We start from the raw sequence: 23,677 nt of genomic DNA on the forward strand, positions 1-23,677 counted from the left end.
TTCAGTGACTAATTATATGGTACAGATAGTTGTCAAATACTGTCCTTGTATCAAAGGAGTTTATATTTTCATAATCTATGTGATTATATTAATTTAAATGTGTTTTTAAACCTCCCAGTGAAAGTTTTGTCATATTCCTAGAACTGAGTTGTTAGGAAATAATAATTGCATATCTTAAGTTAAAAATTTTGGATTTTCCTTTGGTTTTAATATCTCTTTAATGATTCATTTCATAGGAAACAATTATGTTGAAATATATGCATTTTTATAAAATGTTTATGTTTTATATGTATCCCTGAATTCCAAAGCATGCAAATCCTTTAGAAGTAGCATAGTGTATTGGTCAGTGTTTTGTTAATGAGACACAATATCCAAAACCCACTGTTGGAAGGAGAAGAGGTTTAAGTGGCTTGTGGTTTCAGAGGATTTAATCCATGGTCAGCTGGCTCCAAGGCAGAAGCATCATGGTAGAAGGGCAGAACAGAACAAAGGTGCTCAGTTCTTGGTAGCCAGGAAGAAAGCAGGGGAACAGTACCAGAGTGAAGGGGCTAGGGACTAAGTATGGAGCCTTCAGGTCCACCTCCATGATCCTAACACTCCTAAAAGTGCACTGTACCAGCATAGGCAGTTCTCAAGTTAATCAAGCTGGCAGTTAAGCTTAACCATTGCATTTCAGTCCCGATCAACTTGACACTCACATTTCCTTCAGCCGTACTTAATATCCAAAATACAGTAATAAGTTCATAATTCCACCTACTGTGACACAACCACCCTACATGCAAGCAAAAATACATTAATCCCTTTCCCAAAGTCTCAGTCCTTCCAGTGTTTCTCCACAGTCCAAGTCAAAGTCGCCTCTGAATCTCCCCTCTTTGCAATGAACTTTTGTAAAATTCAAAAGCAAGTTATTTAATCCCAAATGCAATTGCATTTTCTCAACCAATAAATGAGAAAATTTCAAAACTTTTAAGTTACTTGCTTTTGATCTAAGTGAACACTATTTCCCAAAAAAAGCTTACTGCAAAAAAGTAAAATTTCTAAAAATTAAAATAATTTTACTCTTTAGCTTAAACCCAAATATCATGGGGAGAGGAAAAAAATGGCAGCTTGCTAGGGGGCTGGGTGCAGAGTCTCTGTGGAGAAATCAGATCAGAGGACAACATGGAGAGGGCCAGATAAGCCCCTCCCAAGAGAACAGATGGAACAGATGGAAGAACAGAGGAAATCAGAAAAGAAAGAGAAACTGCTGATGAAGGATTTAAACATAACCTAGAATACATGAAACAGAGAGAGATTACCAGGAAACTAAAAACTCCATTGAAAACTGGCAAAATGCCTTGACAGAAACTAAAGTTAGCCTTTTGAAACTTGAAGAGAGATTTATGATATATGATCGTGAAAGAAAAGACCTTTTAAAAATGAGGAACCAGAAAGAAACAATTCAAAGGCTAGAAAATGACAAAAGGATACATAGCTTTAGAATAAAGCACATGAGCGAGGAAGCAGGAGTAACCAAAAATGAAATACAAAGAATATTCATAAATATATTAAAGGAAAACTTCCCAAGCATAGGAAAAAGAAATGATATCCATATAAGTGAGGCATGCAGAACTCCAGCCACCTACAACCAAAACAGATCTACACCCAGACATATAATAATCAAGATTCCAGAAATCCACCAAAAGAACAGAATACTAAAAGCAGCCAGGGAAAAGAAGCAAATTACCTACAATGGGAAAATTATCAAAATAACAACAGACTTATCAATACAAACTCTCAAATTGAGAAGAACCCAGAGAGAAATAATCCAAGCCCTGAAAGAAAATAATTTGCAACCAAGACTGATGTACCCAGAAAAACTCTCTCTCAAAATTAATGGGGAAATAAGATGTTTCCAAGACAAGGAGGAACTGTGGGAGGTCATGGCCACCAACCCAACCCTACAGAGAGTGCTGAAGGACATTCCAGAAAAAGAGGGAGGGATACCAGGATTCCAGCAACAGTGGCAGAGAGGCCTCAGTGAACGGAGCAGACAGAGGAAAGAGGGAGTAAGGTGGACAAATTATACCAGTAAAGTGGAGTAGCAGACATGAGGCAGAGATGGCAAGCTATAGTCTTTAATACAGATAGCTTTGATACACTAAAATAAAAAATTCAGAATATATGGTCTTTATCTCAATATGACAAAAGCCGTCTATCACAAAGTTTGTCAGCATCATACTAAATGAACAAAAACTGAAAGTTTTTCACTCTAAAATCAGGAATAAGACAAGAATGTCCACTATCACCACTTCTATTCTATATAATTGTGGAACATTAACCAGAGAAATTAGACAAGAGAAAGAGATAAAAGGAATAAGGATATGAAAGGTAGATGTTAAACTATCCTGATTCTCAAATGACATGATACTGTAATTAGAAGATGCCAAAAACTGCAACAAAAGACTTCTAGAATGAATAACCCAATAGAGTACTGTACTTCCTTCTTTGAACGACTGTTAATACAAATGGATATATTGATTATGATACTATTTCACAACTAGAATTGTAATTAGCAAAGAAGAAAAATTGTCCAAATTATCCTATGTTTAGACTTTCTTTGCACTAAAGAAATAATCCTTAATTGTGGTCAAATGTAAATGTGAGTCATAGGAAAATCGAACACCTCTGGCCCTTAATGAATCCACTATTGCTGAATCCAAGGCTTCCCTCACTTAGCCTTTGGATCTTGAGGGTGGAGCTTCTAGGCTAGCCATAATTAAAAACTCCACAAGGCTGTATCCATCCTTTGTTGATTTTGTTCAAGCTCCTTAGCAACAATATGGCTTACAGGAAGTAAGTGAAAAATTATAATTGCCTGCATTTATGTGTCTTTTTCTCTGTGACCTAAAACAAATCAGGTAAGACCTAAAAAAATTTTCAGATGTTTCTAGTAAGTACATTAAAGTCTTTATAGAGAACCTACTCAGACCTACAACCTAGGTTAGAGAGATACTGCGTTATAATACATATTTTCAGAGCAGGTTTAAATAGACCCTAGCCAGTACTGCTGTAGGGGTGACTGAATAGAGAAACTAATATGTTTTAACGATCTCTTTGCCCTAGAGCTGACGTTTCTTCTGAACTATTATCTGCCAGTGTCTCCAGATGCAATAGCTCTCCCTGCAGTCTTTGATTCAGTCATTTATTAGAAAATAATCTATAAACAATATAATTAAAATACTTTCAATTTTCTCTCATAAGGTTAAAAAGCAGCATTTAGGTCTTTTGATAATTGGTTTCATTTTCTGTTTGGCAACACAGCTGAGGTCAACTTTTGTCTCTGCGGGTATGTTTTGCTAAGGATTATAGATGCACCCTAGGAAAGCTCCTGATCTTAATTATCCTTCTGCATCTGAAATGGTTAGAATTTAGTTCTTAGGCCATAGGTAGAGTCACTCTTTTGTCCCTTCCCTCTCCCAAGAACAATACTGACTGGTTTTTATAACACAGGACAGACTGACTGATTTTTTTTTTTTTTATCAGTACCGGGGATCAAACTCATGACTGCCTGCTTGCAAGTCAGGTGCTTATGCCGCTGAGCTAAATCCCCAGCCCCAGACTGACTGATTTTTATAATACAGATATGTTCAACTGATACTACAAAACATTCCTAGGAAATCTTAAGAGTTGAATAATAGTTTTAAATGAGAACAAATATTTTTTTAAAAAATAGGGACAGCCTTAGTCCTCAGAAGACTGCATCTCATCATGATTTCTCACCACAATATCACACATACATATATGCGTATCATATATATGATATATGGCCACTATAAATAAATAAATAAATATATATATATATATTTATCTTACCATCTGAGCAAATGTTTTGAAGATAACAATACACAATAAAATGACTACTGTTAATTTCCTATCAGCCTGTTTTGAAATCCTATATCATCTCTATTTTTTATTGTTTTGTTTTCTTTTAATCTCTTTAAAATAAAATTTAAAAACAATGAGTAGCCTGTATAGCTGAATATTCCAGTCAGACAAATTATCAGCCTAGGGTCCATCTTAAAAGCTGTCTTTGCTTTCACAGGTGTAAAAGGTTTTATTCCTTCTGTTAATTGACCTACAAAAAGTTCTGACTAGTCTACTTATAGATACAATTTTAAAAACTAAAACTTCATTATAATTCAACTTGGCCAAATACATCTGAATACACTCTAGTTTTATAAATAAATTATCTTATGTGTGTCTGTCTGACTGTCCAAGTTGTAACTAGTTACCATACTTACAGCTCTGAAGTTCAACAATTTTTTCTTTTCTTTGCCCTTTTGAATTTTTAAAACATTTGTCTATAACTTAAACTGGTTTATAGATGTCATTAGAACTAAGAACATACTTCCATCCAGGTTACTGCCTGATCAAAGATTGATTTCACAAATGTAATCCATACTGTTGTCTGTGTACAAAAATTCAAGAAGCTTTCATTGGTCAAAATAATGTGCAAATTGTTATGACCTGACTCTCTTAGGTCACAAAAAGTCTTAAAATAGTTCTATAGAGATCCCTTAGGATGGGAGAGCTGTTGAACAGGACTCTTCTGGGTGAAAAAGGACAAATTTTCCGGAAAATTTTTTATCCCAGGTTCTCTTCATTGAGGGAAGCCCAATAGCTTCCATAGCCTTATGGAAGACAGCCCAATAAACATTGTTAAATATATTATTGTGATGTTTACATTGGTCATTGGTAAAAGGTTTTCTATAAATAAGACAATAAGATTTTCTCATTATAAAATGCTCAGTGTGGGGGGGAGTTCAAAAATGGCGGCTTGCTAGGGGGCTGGGTGTAGAGTCTCTGTGGAGAAATCAGATCAGATGCTAGAATATGACAACATGGAGAGGGCCAGACAAATGTATAGTGATTCTTATTAACCAAGGCAGTAACTGAAGGAAAAAATAAAACCAAGAAGAGGCAGGAAAAGCACAGGTGGAGAGCTGAAGCCCGATGTACTCATTGAGCCCAGTTCTGCACTATACTAGGCACGCCCAGAGGATCTAAGGTTGTGCTGAGACCCCAGCTACTGATAATGGGAATGGGCAAATCCTGGAACCTTAACAGGAGGACATGGCACAGTGAGCAGTGGATCCAAGGGGAAAAGCTGTATTGGCTCTTGGCGACTGCTAAAATTGAGACCTGGGACCCCATGAAGCAGCCAAAGCCACCTGGCTGCACCAGAGGAGACTGTGAGAAGCTCCAGAGCTCCAAAGCCTGACACCACGCAGTTTTCTGACCAATCCACACTGTGCTGAAAACACAGTGAAGACAAGCGGCGCAGTGTGCAGTGGACCCAAGAGGAAGATCTGCATTGAGTCCTGGTGAGTACTAGGGACTGGGTCCCATGGCTGCTGTCACTGGCTGGAGGACATCTTGGAATTGGGCAGAGCCCAGCACCATGGCAGCATCAGTGACACAGAGAGGACTGGTGGAGGACATCTTGGAGTTTGGCAGAGCCCATGCCGTGGTGACATCAGATAGTCACCCCTGATGCAGAGAGGTCTGGTGCAGCACATCTTGAAACTGGGCAGAGCCCAGCGCTGTGATGGCATCAGTGACACAGAGAGGACTAGTGGAGGACATCTTGGAATTGGGCAGGCCCCGATGCTGCAGTGACATCAGAGAGCCGCCCCTGGTGCAGAGAGGTCTAGTAGAGGACAGCTGGGATTTGGGCAGAGCCCTGCATCGGGGTGACATCAGTCAGCTGCTCCTGGTGCAGAGAGAACTGGCAGGGTCTGCTGGGGCTGAACCATGCCTCTGGTTGGGACACAATAAGCAGATACAAAATAGTCGCAACTCTGTGACGTCCACAAGGTACAGCTTAACTTGCGGATTGACTGGCACAGAGACTGGAGGCTAGCCTGCACCATCTCTGCATCCCTGCCTACTTCAGATAACAGCAAATTGGGGAGGGTAGCAAAAGCTCCAGTCAGCATGCTTTGTAAAGACCCTAAGCAATATGGAGAGGGCCAGACACCCCCAGGACACACCAGACTGAAAGAAACCAGAAACATAAGAGATAGAAATAAAAAAAACTTCAGTTGCCAAACCTGGGAGAATAAGCCCAGGAAGAGTAAACACAGAAGAGAACCAGCACAGTAACCATCCAATACTAGACACAGCATCAGCCGAAATAAATACCTTCATGACCTCATAGACAAATTTAAAACTGTACTTCTGATCCAAGTAAGGCAAGATATAAAAAGATTAATTAAAGAAATGATAGGGGTTGGGGGTTTAGCTCAGTGGCATAAGCGCCTTGCCTTGCAAGTCTGTTGTCATGAGTTCGATCCCCGGTACTGATAAGAAAGAAAAAGACAAAAAAAAAAAAAAAAAAAAAAAAAAAAAGAAATGATAAGCCCACCCAAGAGAACACAGATGAAAGAATGGAGGAAATCAGAAAAGAAAGAGAAACCTCTGATGAAGAATTTAAACATAACCTAGAATACATGAAACAGATCCCAAGAGATTACCAGGAAACTAAAAACTCCAATGAATACTGGCAAAATGCCTTGACAGAAACTAAAGTTTGCCTTTTGAAACTTGAAGAGAGATTTATGATATATGATCATGAAAGAAAAGACCTCTTAAAAATAATGAGGAGCCAGAAAAAAACAATCAAAGGCTAGAAGACGACAAAAGGATACATAACTTAGGAATAAAGCATGTGAGCGAGGAAGCAGGAGTAACCAAAAATGAAATACAAAGAATATTCATAGATATGTTAAAGGAAAACTTCCCAAGAGTAGGAAATAGAAATGATATCCAGATAAATGAAGCATACAGAACTCCAGCCACCTACAACCAAAACAGATCTATAATAATCAAGATTATTAATCAGAAATCCACCAAAAGAACAGAATACTAAAAGCAGCCAGGGAAAAAAAGAAGATAATCTACAATGGGAAAATTATCAAAATAACAATAGACTTATCAACACAAACTCAAACTGAGAAGGGCCTGGGGAGAAATAATCCAAGCCCTGAAAGAAAATAATCTGCAACCAAGACTGATGTACCCAGAAAAACTCTCTCTCAAAATTAATGGGGAAATAAGATGTTTCCAAGACAAGGAGGAACTGTGGGAGTTCATGGCCACCAACCCAACCCTACAGAGAGTGCTGAAGGACATTCCAGAAAGAGAGAGGAAGGGATACCAGGATTCCAGCAACAGTGGCAGAGAGGCCTCAATGAATGGGGCAGACAGTGGAATGAGGGAGTAAGGTGGACAAATTATACCAGTAAAGTGGAGTAGCAGACATGAGGCAGAGACGGTATGCTATAATCTTTAGTATAGATAGCTTTGATACACTATTAAAAAAGGCAGAGGTCATTGTTAATAGTGTATCAGTCACTATGTAAAAGTCATAGTAGTCTTGTCGCTCTGTTTAGTTTAAATTTATTTCATTCCGGTCTGTCCACTTATATCAGATTTGAGGGCACAGACATCTGACCCAAAAATAGCAGGTTATACCATGGTAACTATCCTTAATTTCCTATTAACTTAAACTGAAACCCTGTATTACTTACATTGTCTAACTATGACTGACCTTATTTGAATCTGATTCGTTAGACCATGGTTTTGCCTTGTCTGATTTTATTTGAATTTGGTATGCTTGATAGTATCAACTCTAAAAGTAGAGGCAACTACTCTGAAGATGACAAGATGTAAAAGATATCCATACCAGTTTTGATTATTAACAGCTCTCAAGTCCTACAATGTTTTCAAAGTTGTGTTTTTATAAAAATAGCTATGTAATACTATGCTTAACTATATTAAGCCTGATGATGTGGACAAGTCTATTGAAAATAACAAGAGAAAGCATAGTAACTATGGTACATCACCTAATATTGTGGTCTTATGTGTCTTTTTCATTGCATGTTTTTCTAGGAATTTGTTCTGCTGTCTTGTTATGATTTGTTTTTCCCTATAATACAGAGAGGATAGATATACATGTAGAAATTCACACATGGGAAGAATTTTTTAAACTATTTATGGGAACAGATTATATAATGCAAGATGTAATGAACAGATATTCTGAAGAAGAAGAGACACTAAGAAACCCAATGCTAATTCTGTAGCATTATGATATAAAATCTAGCAATACTATTATTCACTGTTCAAAGTGATATTAGTCTAGTCTCTTAAGTTCAATTTCAGCATATGTAAAGACAAGGACAGCTACTACGAAGAGAATGAGAGACACTATGGTAGTCACTATGACATTTTACCAATGTCAGATCTTGAAGACCTAAAAAGCCTTTATCACTGTAATGATTTGATTAGTTCTATAATATGCAGTATTTATTAATATGTGTGAAGATAGGGACAACTATTTGGAAGAAAACTAGAGACAATAAGATAAACAGTGAAGATCTCCAGTGGACTTGCTTTGAAATCTGTATTTCTTTAAATTGTTTCTTTTTGAACTGTTTTGTTCTGTTTTGATGTTTAATCTTACCCTCTTTAAGATAAAATACAAGTGTGTAGGACTGATAACCATATTACTAAGTTTATGTTGGATCATTGAGCAGAACTGTTGGCAGTGTCACTATTTGAATGTCACTTTACATATTTTAATTTTGTAACCTGAACAACTATTTCTAAGATGATAATATGTAACTGATCAACATGATTTCTTACTGTTTATTTTTCTGTAATTCTGTATTCTACCCTTTTTTCTCCATGTTTTTTTGTTTCTGTCTCTTTAAATTAAAAAATCAGAAAAAAAAACCCAAATATCATTTTTACATTCTTATGTGTTTTTATCTTCCTTTCTTTCATATTAGGGCAGAATATGAATACCAATTGACTGTACGCCCTGATCTCTTCACAAACAAACATACACAGTGGTACTACTTCCAAGTGACTAATACCCAAGCAGAAATGGTCTACAGATTCACTATTGTCAACTTCATCAAGCCTGCTAGTCTTTACAACCGTGGTATGCGCCCACTGTTCTATTCTGAAAAAGAGGCTAAGATTCATCATATTGGCTGGCAGAGAATAGGAGACCAGATCAAGTATTACAGGAACAACCTGGGGCAAGATGGGCGCCATTTTTTCTCTCTTACATGGACATTTCAATTTCCACACAACAAGGATACCTGTTACTTTGCTCACTGCTATCCATACACTTATACCAACCTACAAGAGTACCTTTCTGGCATCAACAATGACCCTGTCCGGTCCAGGTTTTGTAAAATACGTGTTTTGTGCCACACGCTTGCTAGGAACATGGTATACGTTTTAACAATCACCACTCCCTTGAAGAACACTGACTCCAGAAAGAGAAAAGCTGTGATTTTGACTGCAAGGGTCCATCCAGGAGAAACCAACAGTTCTTGGATTATGAAAGGCTTCCTCGATTACATTTTAGGAGACTCACATGATGCACAGTTGCTTCGGGACACTTTCGTCTTCAAGGTGGTACCCATGCTGAACCCAGATGGTGTGATTGTGGGAAATTATCGGTGTTCCTTAACTGGACGGGATTTAAATCGTAATTATACATCTCTTCTGAAGGAATCTTTTCCTTCTGTTTGGTATACCCGGAATATGGTTCATAGGTAAAATAAGCCTCAAATTACCTCTCTGCTTAACTGGTAAACTTGGTAGTAAGAATGTTGCTCCTACAATCCCATTCATTTTACTCTAACCTTTTGTAAGATAGTTTATGAGTTCTTTTTACCTGTTCTTCACAACTCTGGTCCATACCCTTTGGACGTTTATACCACTGTTTTCACTGTCTTACTCTTAAATAATGAAATAGGTTCTGAAATATTTTGATGGTTCTGTGAAATAATAAGAAATTGGTATATTCCAATTTGGTTTTTTGCTGAAAGCTAACAGTACCATTGAAGTTTGCACTGGTATCATTGCATCCCTTGTATGTGAAAATTAATTACATCTCAGAGAATCCGCTGGCATTGTGTTGCTCACACATTGCTGGACAAGCCTTTGACTTTTAGGTTATATTGTTATTTAAACTTTCAAAACTAATAGTTGTATTTGCTCCTAGAAAAGTTGAACAGCTTTAAATTTTCCAAAAAAGTCTTGAACAGTAAACTACACATAATATTTAACTATTTATCAAATGACTAGGTGAATTCTTTGATAGATTTGGGTAATACCAACTGAGAATAGAATTGCTGCAATGGAATGATTTATTAGAGTCAGAAACCCCATTCTAAGGCTGGAGCTTTAGCTCAGTGGCATAAGTACCTGCCTGACTAATGCAAGGTCCTGAGTTCAGTGCCTGGTACAAAAAAAAAATTCCAAATGCAAAGTGTCTTAACCTTTTTTATTAAAAGCATGGATTTCAGAATTAAGCATACCACACTGGAATCCCTGCTATATCATTTACTAATTGCATCTCCTACAATTTAAAAACCAGTGTGTCTTGATTTTATCATCTGTAAAATGGGAATAATACCTCAAAATTGAGAAGATTATATGAGAAAACTGTTAAAATATGCTTAGAATAGAGACAGGCACATTGAAAACTAAAGTATCACTTGTAATGCCAGCACTCAGAAGGCTAAGGTGGAAAAATTGCTGGAAATTCAAGGACAGCCTGTGCTATATAGTGAGTTCAAGGCCAGTCTGAACTACATAGCAAAACTCTGTCCAAAAAAGAAGAAGAAGAAGAAGAAAAGAAAGAAAAAAGAAAACTAAAGTATTCAATGTGATTCTTCAACTATCAAAAGAAAAAAAATAGCTAAGTCAAATATAGATGTGAAAACTCATTGTAAATTGTCTAGTTATTCAAATGTCACAGCAAATGCTGTATCTTAATCCAGCTTTATTACCAGGACTCCTCACAGTAGCAAGATCTTAGTCACAAAACTAAGGACCCCAAGAATTCCAGCTCTTCTGAGGCTGAAGCACCTGGAATGGCTCCGAGGATATCAGTTTAACTTCAACTTTTACTTTCATAGGAGTCAATTATCTGCTTAGGAACACAGGGAGTGGAACACAGGCAGAGCCCATAGTAAGACTGGAAACTCTGGTTTTTATACTCCTCACAAATGTGAACCCCACGGTTTCTTGAAATTATTTGGGAAATACTTAAGTACTAAAAGAACAATCCTTTTTTTTCCTGGGGGTGCAAATGGTAAAAAAAAAAAAAAAAAAAAAGAGCTGGGTGCAAAATGGTATCCTGGGTTGGATTTGAGATAGAAAAAAGTGTTATTAGTGGAAAAACTAGTGAAATCCAAACAAAGTTGGGAGTTTAGTTAATGCACCAGTGTTGGTTTCTTTTAGTAACGTACCATAATTATGTAATACGCTAACATTAGAGGAAACTAGGAGAGAGGTATACAACAATACCCTCTTCTATCTCTGCAACTTTTGGTTAAAGTTATTCCAAAAGAACAAACTTTGTAGTTAGATGATAGACACAGAGATATAAATACAGGTACAGAGGTAGAGATGAAAGGATTTGATGGTGCCTACTAAAATGTCTCTAATGTCTATTTAATGCTCTTTAACATTTAAGGTTCCTGATCTGATACATGTTTGATTACAGGCCAACACCCTTTGGCTTGTCTCTCTAGAAACTCATTTGAATGTCTTAGTTCTTATATGCCTTGTAGGTAGAGTAAGATAGGAGTCTATTTAACGCGTTTCAGAAAGACTTCCAAGAAAGTGAAATACCTCAATGTAATTAATCAAAGGTAGGTAAGTAAAATAAGAAGTCAGCCACATATGAGTGCAAAGGTGAATGCTGTGAGTATACCTAACTACATTTAAAGTACATTAAAATAAGAGACTTAGAATGAAACGATTACAGTATCTTAGCTAACCATGGGTAAGAAGAAGATGCAAACTGTTCCTAAAGTTATTTTAGTTAACGTAAGGTGAAAGATATCAATGTCTACTTTACTTCAGAAGTAATATTTCTTTGGGAATTAATTAGAAATTTCTTTCCACTTATTTATAAGCAGCTGAAAGGCCTAAACAGAGAAATTTAAGATTTTAAAATGTACAGTGTCCTCCATAATTAAGGGTTTATCTTGATATTCATGGTTTATAATCTAGTTAGTTTTCTAAATCGTAATGATCTTTTAGTGGCTTCATCAACTGCCTGTTATTAATTAGAGTTTATTAGGCACCAAGTGAGATAAAAGCAATATAGTAATATATTAACAGATTTTAGTTTGAAATTTTATTACAGTTTAAGGAGCATTTTTAATAAAAGCAATGCTTTAGGTGTTTTGATCTTAAATATTTTTATAGTTTATATAATACCATTGCTAGCATTTTCACAGTTATAATAGTATGTAATTTTATTAAGTAATATAGTGTTTTATAAAGCTTGGAAATATGAAAATAGACAAAAATGTCAATTCTGCCATTTTACCTTTTTTTACCTTTTGAAATTCTCCTTTATTAGTCATTTTCATCAATCATTTTGAGGGACTATTTTTTATTGTTTTAAAATCACTGAGTGCTAAAGTATATAGACTAAGGATGGGACTTTTAAAATCTACCATAATTTCTTTTCTTTACAATGTTTATTAGAAATTTACATGTTAATTTTTAACAAATACCTGGGAACTTATGTGCAGATCACTGTTCTAAATAATTTAAAGTATTTTGCATCCTTAGTGAGCTTAAATATCAAAAGTATGAAAATACCTAGGCAAGTGCCAAGTAAATGATACCAGTAAATTGCCTTAGAAGTTCAAAAACAGGAAAATTGATGGTCTTGACAAGTTAGGTGAGAATGAGATGCGAGTGTGGTTTTGAAGGATGGTGTTAGTATTTGCACTTATAAAGATACCATTGAAAAAGATTTCAGTCAATCTGTGTAAAAGGTAAGGGGCAGAGAGAGACATGATTTGTTTTCTGTGCATAACAGAAATATCAGATTGATACAGCACAGAGATCTCGCTGGAGAATCTTGAGAATAAATTTTGTCTTTATAATGAAACACTACAGCATTCAGATTCCGTATACAGGTTAACAGGAAATAATAGATTTCTTAAAGTGCATATTAATAATAATATGAGATGTGGATATAAGATAAAGACTTGAGAGCTAGGATATAAAAAATTCTAACTATTTTGATATAACATTTTGTCATTGAACCCACAAAGAAAATTCAGAGGTAAAATTTAGTAACATCTTTTTTCTTCTTGGTAGATTGATGGAGAAACGGGAAGTTATTTTATATTGTGATCTTCATGGCCACAGTAAAAAAGAGAATATCTTCATGTATGGCTGTGGTGGTAGTGACAGATCTAAAGCATTATATTTACAGCAACGAATATTTCCTCTTATGATGAGTAAAAACTGTCCAGATAAAGTAAGCTGCTTTAGGATTTTAACTTTTCCTTTACTAAATGGTGTCCATGCAGGACAGTAGAACAGATAATCCTACTCAGGAACCTGTATTTTTATTTATTCTGACTGACTAAAATTACCATAAGAAAAAACATGGTGGAACTGTTCAGTGACTGATAATTTTAAAATATTAAAAAAGACAAAAATTCCCATAGTCCTAACTTTCCAATACCACCACGGTTTTACTTGAGACACTTCCTCTATTTTGCCATTTTCACCAGTTTGGCAGCCTTATTTTTATTGCTTTAGTGTTTATTCAGTGCTTAAACTATACAAGGTGAATATATAAGAAATTTATAATAGTGACTTTAATTTGTATTTATTAGAATTTTACCAGAAAAAAATGAGCAATATTTCAAAAATATAGAGAAGTTATGAGAAAAGAGATCAGTGTAGAACTATTTGCACAGATTGGAAATGTTGGAGCCAGTTACCAGGATGTAAAAGAAATTTTCTCTATTCTTTGGAGAAAAGATTTTACTATAACAAAGAAAATTCTAATATACTGCCTCTTGGGTTCTCAACCAACCAATTCAATTATATAGGACCCATTGTGAAGTGCTTATTATTTTCTGGGAGTGATTAGGACCCAAAGATGTAAAAGGAAAGGTTGATCTGGTAAGAATAGTTATTTGCAGAAAACACAGGCATTTATTATTCAAAGTACTCACCACTTCAGAAAGAGCAGATAAAGCAGCCCCACACCTGAAGCTAGGTCAATACTCACAGGAATAGTTTATTTCTCCTATAAAGTGATCCCATTTTATTAAGATATTTCAATATTTATCTATTGATATATTTATTTGGGTCTTAGATCTCTAACCAGTTGTACCTTATGTGAAATGAACCAGTTTCTTAAATATCACAACCACCCTATTCACAGTTCAAACAGTTCTCCCATATAATACAAACCCTTAAGAACCAGACATGATGGTGCATGCCTATAAAACCAGCACTCGGAAGACTGAAGGAGCAGGACTACAATAGGTTTGAGGCCTGCTTGGGCTATATAGTGAGTTCAAGGCCAACCTGAACTATACCATGAGACCCTGTCTCAAAAAAAAAAAAAAAACCCACATTTTGAACATATTTTAGACTTCATTTCTAGATTTCCTTTTAAATGTTCCTTATTAAAATCTTTGTGAAACTGTAGAGTCAAAATGGATCAAAGATCTTAGTGTTAAAACAGAAACACTAAATCTGCCGGAAGGTAGACTAGGTAGAACATTTGAAGACACAAGTGTAGACAAAGACTTATGAACAAAATCCCAATCTCATGGGAAATATTACCAAAAAATTCAACAACTGGGTCTCATTAAAAAGCTTTAGCACAGCAAGAGAAACCACCAACAGAGTGAAGAGACAACTCAAAGTGTGGGCAAAACATTTTTCCCAGCTGTTCCCCAGACAAAGGACTAAGACCTAGAATATATAAAGAACTCAAACAGAACCCCCAAATTTAAAGATCCAGTCCAAAAATGAGCATCTGAAATTAATAGACACTTCACAGATGAAGTAGAAACAGCAGAAAAATATAGGAAAAAATGTTCAACATCACAGATCATTTGAGAGATGCAAATTAAAATAGTGATGAGATGCCATATCACCATCATCAAGAAATCAACCAATAACGTAGGGCAGGGCAGTGGGGAAAAAGAACCTTCCCACTGCTGGTGAGAATGCACAGTGATGCCACCCCTGTGGAAATCAGTGTGGAGATTCCTCAAAAAACTAGGACTAGAGGTCCCATTGGACCTAGCTATCCCCCTTCTTTGTATCTTCTCCAAAAAAAGTAAAAGCATCATACCACAGTGATATATACACACCCATGTAATAGCTAAATCTTTGAAACAGCCCAAATGCCCATCAATTGATGAATAAAAATTTATGGGTTTTTTAATAGAATGGAGTACTACTCAGCCATAAACAAAGATAATCTTGAGACATTTCTAGGTAAATGGATGCACCTTGAGAACATACTCTTAAGTAAAATAAGTCAGACATATGTGTAAATACCACATTGTTTCTCTGGCGTGACAAACAAAAACTGTAATAAGGATCAAAATGTATGATAGAGATTGTGAAATAAAATATTCAAATGGGAAGGGGAACTAAGCGGGGAGAAAAGTGAGGAAAAAAAGGGAAACTAAGTTTTTGTAAATAGGGAAAGGAAGTGAGGTTGAAGGGAGGAAAGGAGGTGAGGTTGAAGAGAATGGGAAAAAAGAATCAAGATGCATTATGTACAGATACAGATTCCATATGATGTACGTGATATGTACATCTAAAAAGTACCAATATATTTAATTTAAAATATCCATGAAAAACCACAATTACAGTTGAGTTTTTCAAATTCCTTTCTCAGTAAACAAGAACTAGTAGGGAGACAGTAAGAAAGGATGTTTAAGAACTGAACAGAACCGTCAACCAGATTTAATTGACGTTTACAGAGTTTCTACAGTGGTATACACATTATATTCAAATGCACAAGGAACAAGCACAAATCTGTCATGTCTTGATTTAAAACAAGTTTAATAAACTTGAAAGAACTGAAATCATATAAAGTATGTTCTCGGACTATCATGGAATTAGATTAGAAGTAAATTTTAAGAAGTAAATCTCCAAATTCTGAGAATTAAGGAACATCTTAAAATAATCAATGGCCCAAACAGGAAATCTGAAAGAAGACTCTAACCTGAAAAAAGAAAAGAAAAATATATTTCATATTCAAATTCGTGCAACTAAGCTAATATAGTGGTGTATGTCCTTCTAAAAGTGGCTAACCAAATTTACCTGGTTTGGGGTTGCTCGTCTCTCCTGGAGTTAGAGTCTAGGTTCTTCTTATCCCTATCAAAGAATTGAATGAAATGAGCAAAAAGCAGTACAATGTTTATTTGAAACAAAAGTGCAAAGTGAAGTAGAAACTGGCTCTGCAGAGTGAGTTTTTGCCAAGTGTACACCTTAGAGGACCCACCATGAGGAAAGCTGCAATAGCAAACTCTCCAAGACTTCAGTGTGTCTTTTATATTATCCTTGTGTTTCCTTTATATTGTCCTTATGTATCCTTGAGATAACCCACAAGAACTTCTATATACAGGTCCTGAGAGGCAGTGCTGGGATCCCAAGTCTCAGGCTGACGTCAGGTCTGGGCCATGTTATTGATTCAACCTGCTCAGGTTCTCAGGAAAAGCCCATGTGCAGGACTTTGGAAACTGACCGTGATTTTGTAATTAACAGGTCACACTTACTTCCACAGCCAGTTTTGCCACACCCTAATTGCCTATCTCAGTAGTATTTAGAAGAAATGGAAAGAAACAGAATGAAGAGTGGTATAACTGCCAACCTTGAAGGCATGGGGAAATCATTAAAAGAAAAAATTAATTCTATGCATATAAATTTAACAACTTGTATGTTAATTCCTTGAAAATGACAAATTACCAGAACTCACCAAGATGAAATCCATAGCCTGAATGACCCTAAAATACAGATTCCAAAAACAACTTTCAAAATATGAAATGTCTAGATCAATAGATTCATTAAAGAATTGGACCAAATATTTAAAGACAGTGTTTTCCAGGATTATCATACCAGCACAAGACAAAGACAATCCACAAGGAAAATACACACTAATATCCTTTATGAACATAGATGCAAAAATCTCAACAAAATATTAGCATGTTAAATCCAGCAGTTTATAAAAAGAATAACACATCATGACCAGATTGGATCTCTGACAAGAATCTAAGACTAGTTTATATTTGAAAATTAGTCACTGTAATCTACTATTTTAAGGGCCTACAGAGGAAAAGCTTCATGGTCCCATCAATAGACATAGGAAAAACATTTAACAATTCAGTACCCATGAATGATAAAAATGAATAGCAAATGTAAAAATAATAATTCTGCTTTAAGGGAAAAAATGATTTTGTGGGGTTCAGATGTGATCACACTCTTCACTTCTGGTCATCAGAGGCTAGAGTTGTTTCAAGCTGAGCAATAAATTCTAAAAGTTTTATGTGGAAGTCACAGGAATGTCAGGTCAGATACAGAGGCTAGTAGTAAATGGCTATTAAAGACAGCCTGAGATAACTCTGGCTGTTGATCTACAACATTCCTGCTCTACATAACCGTGATATTCTAGTGAGCCATGATCAAATATTGTGCAAGATGTGGATGTGTTCACTCATGAAAGAATATTTTGAGCTGTAATTTTTTGAAAATATTATAAAGCTGCTATTATTTATGCATAAAGGAATGAATATTGATACATGCAACATTCTAAATAAGTCTTATCCTAACAAAGTCTTAAAAATTTGAATACTGCTTGATTCCATTTATATAGTGATACTTGAAATACTAGAGCATAGTATAGCAGTTGACTGGTTGCCAGGGTGAAGGTGGCAGGAGGGCATGACTCTAAAGAGATAGCAGGAAGGAGTTTTTTATGGACAATAAAACTATTCAGTATTCAGACTGCAGTGATTTGCTCTGCAAATCTCTACCTGTGTTAAAATTCATAGAATTGAACACATGTTAATTTTATGTTAATTAAAAAATAAAATTACTTCCTCAGATCTCTAGACACTGATTTTTTATAGACAGTCTTTCAGGCTATCTTTCAAACAAAAATAAAGAATCTCTGTTCTTTTTGGAAGTCTGCATCACTGAACCACATTCTGAAACATGTATAAAATCTCTTCCTAGAACTTTTTAAAAGGTTTAAGATCCTATCTCAACAGTATGAAGAGTTAATCAGCTGATTTTGAATACAAGCTAGATAAAGATAAGAAGTAAATTTTATTGCAGAAATTAAAATCTATATTCTCCAGAAATAAATCATTTTTAAATGAGTTACTTCCATTGATCAGGAAATAAAGAGTAGCTCTTTAAACTTTCATGAGAATTACAGATTTTATACAGCTACTCTTCTATTTTCAAACCCTTTTCATAAAAAGGATAAGCCTCTCATTTTCATTTGCTTCTTTTCAGTTTTCTTTTTCATCTTGCAAGTTTAATGTTCAGAAGAGCAAAGAAGGAACAGGAAGGGTGGTGATGTGGAAAATGGGAATCAGAAACAGCTTTACCATGGAAGCTACCTTTTGTGGATCTACTCTGGGTGAGGCCAGGTGTTCTCATTCACTTTTCTATCTCATAGCATTAAACATAATGTGAAATTAATAGTATAAACCAATGACAGTAAACTTTTTAGAGACTGAGTACCCAAACTGCAACCCAAAACCCACTTATTTATGACAAAGGCCAACACTGCAATTTGCTGACCACCAGTGCAAGAGTGCAACAGGACAATGTTCCACCACACAGCCTTTGCTTCCTCTAAAATAGGCATCTGAGTGCACTTCTTACCTTGTGAAGACTCCTGCTAAAATCACAACCAGGATAATATATTTTGCATGTTATATATCCTTGCTCTTGTTTTCATAAATTCTTGACAAACAACTAAATAAGACATGATACTACAGATTAAAATATGTCAGGGGACAGCACAACATTATAAGAAACTCAGTGTTTTAATTAGAACATCACTCTGCTAAATCTTAGATATTAAAATTCAATTTTTCACAAGAAAATTCAGAGCCAAAATCTTGTGTTAATAAAAACAAATGTATTAAACTCAGCCAGTCCAAGCAAATACATGTATAGCCTTGGTAGCGCACTGATTAGTCTGCCCCTGCAAAAATGAGTCACATTATTGCCTGGTGCTGCTACTCCTTTCTGAGCATGCTCATGACCGCTACGTGCAGTTATCTGATGCTCAGCCTCTGGGGCAATACAGTCAACTTGGCTCAAGTGCTAACAGAGACAGGTCAGTGTGCTACCTGCGGCACACATGCCATAGATTCACCACCACAGGTATAAATCATTTAGAAGAGAGTGCATTCCTTTCATTTAAATGCATACTGCTATTTAATCATTCTGTAAACGGATGAATAAACTTTTACTACATGATATCTCTATTTCATTATTTTCCTTTGTTTAGAAAGTAATATTTTAATATGTACATAAAATACTCTAATTGGTTCTTTCCTAAACTAATCTTCAAATGCTTGTTATTTTTAAAAGAAAAAAGGATTCCTATAGATTTTTTATGAAAGTTCCTTACTGTTGTTGTTATCATTATTATTACTATTATTATTATTATTTTGGTACCAGAAATCAAACTCGGGGCCTCACACTTGCCAGGTAGGCACTGTGCCACTGAGCTACATCCCCAGCCAGGAGAGTTCACTCAGTTGTTTGTTGCTGTTATTTTGTTTTGTTTTGTTTTTTGTACCAGAGATTGAACTCACAACCTTATGCTTACCAGGCAAGCATTTGAACCACTGAGCTAAATCCCCAGCTGTGTTCCTAATTATTTTAAGAAAAAATGCACATACTTAAAGTATTATGATAGAAATGTTTTACTGAATATAAGGCAAAATTAGACTGGCTTTTTAAAAAATTAATCTTATTGGTATACTTTTGACATACATAATGATCACATTTATCATAAAGAATTTGTACCTGTACATATTGTATATCAATTCTTTTTTTTACCTCTTCCTTTCCCTTCGTTTTCTTACTCCCTTTCCAAAATATTGTTTCTACATTCTTCTTTTATTCTCTATTTTATTTTACTTTATTTTTTGTCACATTTAGACGAAAACCCTTGGTTCCCTCAACTAAAACTGGAGGTATGTTCTATAGTCCCATCTAAGAAGTCTTAGTCATGTCTAGCAGGGTAATACAGCTAGAGATTTCTGTATTAAGATAGTGGCACATTGTTAGAAGATGTACCAACTCAAAGAAAAGTGCTAGAAATCCACATATGATATTTCTGGGGGTTTTTGTTTTTTTGTTTTTTTGTGGGTCTTCTTTGTTTTGTTTTGTTTTGTTTTGATACTGGGGACTGAACTCACGACCTCACACTTGTCAGGCAGGCACTTATGCCACTGAGCTAAATCTCCAGCATTCTGACTTATTTTTAAACCATTTTGAAATTGATACATTAGTTGTGATGATAAAAAAAATTTTGTCAACATCTTTTCTCAGAGAAATTATTAGAATCATTTGTAACTGGTAACCAAACATTCTGTAACTGTCTCACTGAATTTTCTTTTTCTGTGCAACATACACTGATGCATGGTAAGTTAGCTTCAGTTCAAGTGGTGGAAGAAAAGGAAAAGTAATAAGCTGTCAAAAGATGTGCTCCAGGAAAAGAAAATTCAAATAGACTATGGCATCATATCCATGTCTTGTTTATATCCTCTGCAAGTTGGGCCTACCTGCAAAGGAAAATGATTAACTCATTCGCAGGGGTGGATAAACTTGTTGATGTTTTAGGTAATAAACGAGGCACTCATTTCAACACAAAAGATCTGGAGTCAATGGGATACCATTTTTGTGATTCACTCTTGGACTATTGTGATCCTGACCGGAGCAAGGTGAGCCAAGCCCATCTGGTGAAACATCAGCTTCCACTTCCTAAGATAACACAGCCAGTCTGTTAACCAGCATTGTCTTTCCCTTCGATATCCCAATGGTGTTCTGGGACTTTTTGGTATTTAATTTCTTAATAACTATCATTCCAGATGTCCATAAATATTTGGATAGTTTAATTAGGAAGTAATTACATAATTGTTTATAATTGTCCCTAGTATTATCAGTGCCTGAAAGAATTAGAAGAAATGGAAAAACGTATGAACATGGAAAAAGTCTTTGAAGACTCAGATTCTTGCCCAAGAGAAATTACACTGGATATAGAATCGAGGTAGGTCAAGACTGTTGAAGTAATGCACTTTGTTGTATTGTTTTACTCTGTTCTTTATAACAATATTAGGATATTATTGTCAATTCTACACTGAAAATTCTCATTATGTGGAAAGAAATTTCTTCCAAGCACATTATTTTGGCCAAATCTCATTAGTATTTCATTTGATTTATTTTTAAATTTAATATGAACATTTCTTTGTACATTGCATAGTATTCACGTTATGTCAGAGACTTACCATGTAGTTTTACACCCTTTCCTTCCCTTTGTCTTCTCTTCTCTCTCTCTCCCTCCTTCTCTTTCTGTTTCTCTCTCACTCTGTCATAGATTTTATTCTTTAAAGCACAACAAAACTGTGTAGAAAGTACGAAGATGTCCCAGATATCTTCCACCATTATCATAGCATAGCCACACCATTAGTAACATTTCCTATAAGAGCACATGCTGCAATTGCTGAGTTTATATTGCTATGTCATTGTCCCCCAAGGTTCTTAGTTTACATGGTTTACTCTTGGTGTGGGCATTCTATGGTTTGGACAAATCTATAATGGCATTTATCAAACTTTCTGGTGTCACATCAGAATGTTTTCATTGCATGGATTCACTCAGTAATCTACCTATCCCTCCCTCCCCCAACCCTTGGTAGCCACAGATCTTTTTAACCTGTCTCCAGTTTGGCCTGCTTTGGAATGTCATTTGGTTGGAATTGTACAGTATGTAATCTTTCCAAACTCTCTTCTTTCAGTTAGCAATATGCATTTAAATTTCTTCTGCATATTTTCATGGCATAATAGCTCTCTGCATTTTAACTGGATATTGTATCATCCAAATAAATCATAGTTTATCTGCTCATCTAATGAAGAACATTTTGGCCAAATTTTAGCAATTCTGAATAAACTTGCTATGAACATCCATGTGCAGGTTTCACAGCGAATGTGTTTTCAATTCCTTTGAGTAAATAACAAAGAGCGTGACTACCAATATGAGAGTATGTTTAGTAATTTCTTTTTTTGGCTTTCAGCAATCTTCTTGCTTTATTTTTAACTTTAATGTGCTAAAAGCATATCCATTATCTTAATTTTAAAGCACACATTGTGTTATTGTTGACCGCCGGTACAGTGTGGAACAAGAGAGCTCTGGGACTTATTCATCTTGTTTAACAGAACTTTTGCATTCATTAATGAGCAGGAACTCAGCCTCTGGTGACCATCATCCATTCTTTGAGTCTATAACTGGGACTATTTCAGATTCCTTACATCAGTAGAATCATGCATTTTTGGTGTTTTTGTAGTCGACTGGCTTATTCCACTTAGTATAAGGTCTTCACAGTTTATCCATCTTGTCACACACTGAAGAATCTTCTTTGTTTATGCTAGAGATTGAAATGTTTTCTTTTTTAAAAGCTGAATGGTATTTCATTGTGTTATGTACCATTATTTTCTATGTCCATTCATTTATTGATAAATTTGTATTTCTTTCCCACGTCATTGTTGTGGTCTGTGCCTAGATCCCCAGTCTCCCAAACAAGTGCATGGCAAAGGCCCAAAGCCCAAATGAATGAGTCCAGTGGTCTGATCTTTGCTCCAAGAGGACCAAAATCCTCCACAGCGTCCCTAACTCTGGTAGCTGAGACAGACTGTCTCTGTGAAGTCCATATTTATTCAAAACAAGGAAAGGGTTGAGTGGGAAATGCAGGAAACCTGAGCAGGACCTTGAGAAGGGTTCAAAGACCCCTCTAAGCAACAGACGATGCTAACTAAGGAGAACTATCCTAGGAGAACTCCTGAGGTATCCGCAGCTGTGGCCTATCTTGCTCCCTGGGGCATCTGGTAGTTCTCAGTCCCGCCATGCCCAGGCCATGCCACAGCCCTGCGCGTGTATTCAGATTCAACAGCTCCAACATATCACGGCTATTGTGATTAGTGTGCCACTAAAACGGGAAAGCTCGCATCTCTTCGGGCTTTCAGTCCTTCTGGATAAATAATCAGAAGTGGAAACTGCGGAGTCATATGATAGTTCTACTTACAGTTTTCTGAGGAACCTCCATACTGTTTTCAATAGCAACTGCACTGTTTTGTGTTCCTACCAACAGTGTGCAAGATTTCCAGTTTTTTATACCCTTACTGATATTTATTTTTTGATTTTTGTTTTGTTTGATAACAGCCGTACTTAAAGATGTGAAGTGATATCTCCTTGTACTTTTGACTTTTATTTCCTTATGGTTAGTGACGTTGAACACATCTTCACACACCTGTTGGCTATTTCTGTGTCTTCCTCGCTGAAATGTGTATTTAGGTCCTTGGTGCATTTTGATTACTGAGATTAAGGTCCTTAAATATTTTAGAGAATAATCCCTTAACAGCTATATGGTTTGTACAGATTTTCTCCTACTCCATATATTACCTTTTCACTCAATTTTTTCTTTTGCTATGCAGAAAGCTGGTGTTTGATGACCCCCCCCATTTATTTTTTGTTTTGTTACTTGTTTTGGTATCATATCCATAAAATCATTGCCAA

At 35.7% G+C, this 23,677-nt stretch overlaps 1 protein-coding gene across 11 annotated transcripts in view; it reads left to right on the top strand.

The window, feature by feature from the left end:
- Positions 1-23,677, top strand: part of Agbl3 (AGBL carboxypeptidase 3) — an 89,684-nt gene that overhangs the window by 20,323 nt on the left and 45,684 nt on the right. For 4 of the 11 annotated variants that reach the window (XM_063250527.1, XM_063250529.1, XM_063250530.1 and 1 more), the window contains 5 exons: positions 8,835-9,614; positions 13,195-13,357; positions 18,382-18,508; positions 20,734-20,834; positions 21,048-21,160. In XM_063250527.1, coding sequence (XP_063106597.1) covers positions 8,835-9,614; positions 13,195-13,357; positions 18,382-18,508; positions 20,734-20,834; positions 21,048-21,160 — 1,284 coding nt within the window. Of the gene's footprint in view, positions 1-8,834; positions 9,615-13,194; positions 13,358-18,381; positions 20,913-21,047; positions 21,161-23,677 lie in introns of those variants that run through there. The other 7 variants (XR_010048059.1, XM_063250531.1, XR_010048060.1 and 4 more) reach the window with 6 other exon arrangements.

This window comes from Cavia porcellus, unplaced genomic scaffold (genome assembly GCF_034190915.1).
Source record: "Cavia porcellus strain 051 isolate PalLab524CR breed Dunkin Hartley unplaced genomic scaffold, mCavPor4.1 scaffold_6, whole genome shotgun sequence".
Taxonomy (NCBI): domain Eukaryota; kingdom Metazoa; phylum Chordata; class Mammalia; order Rodentia; family Caviidae; genus Cavia; species Cavia porcellus.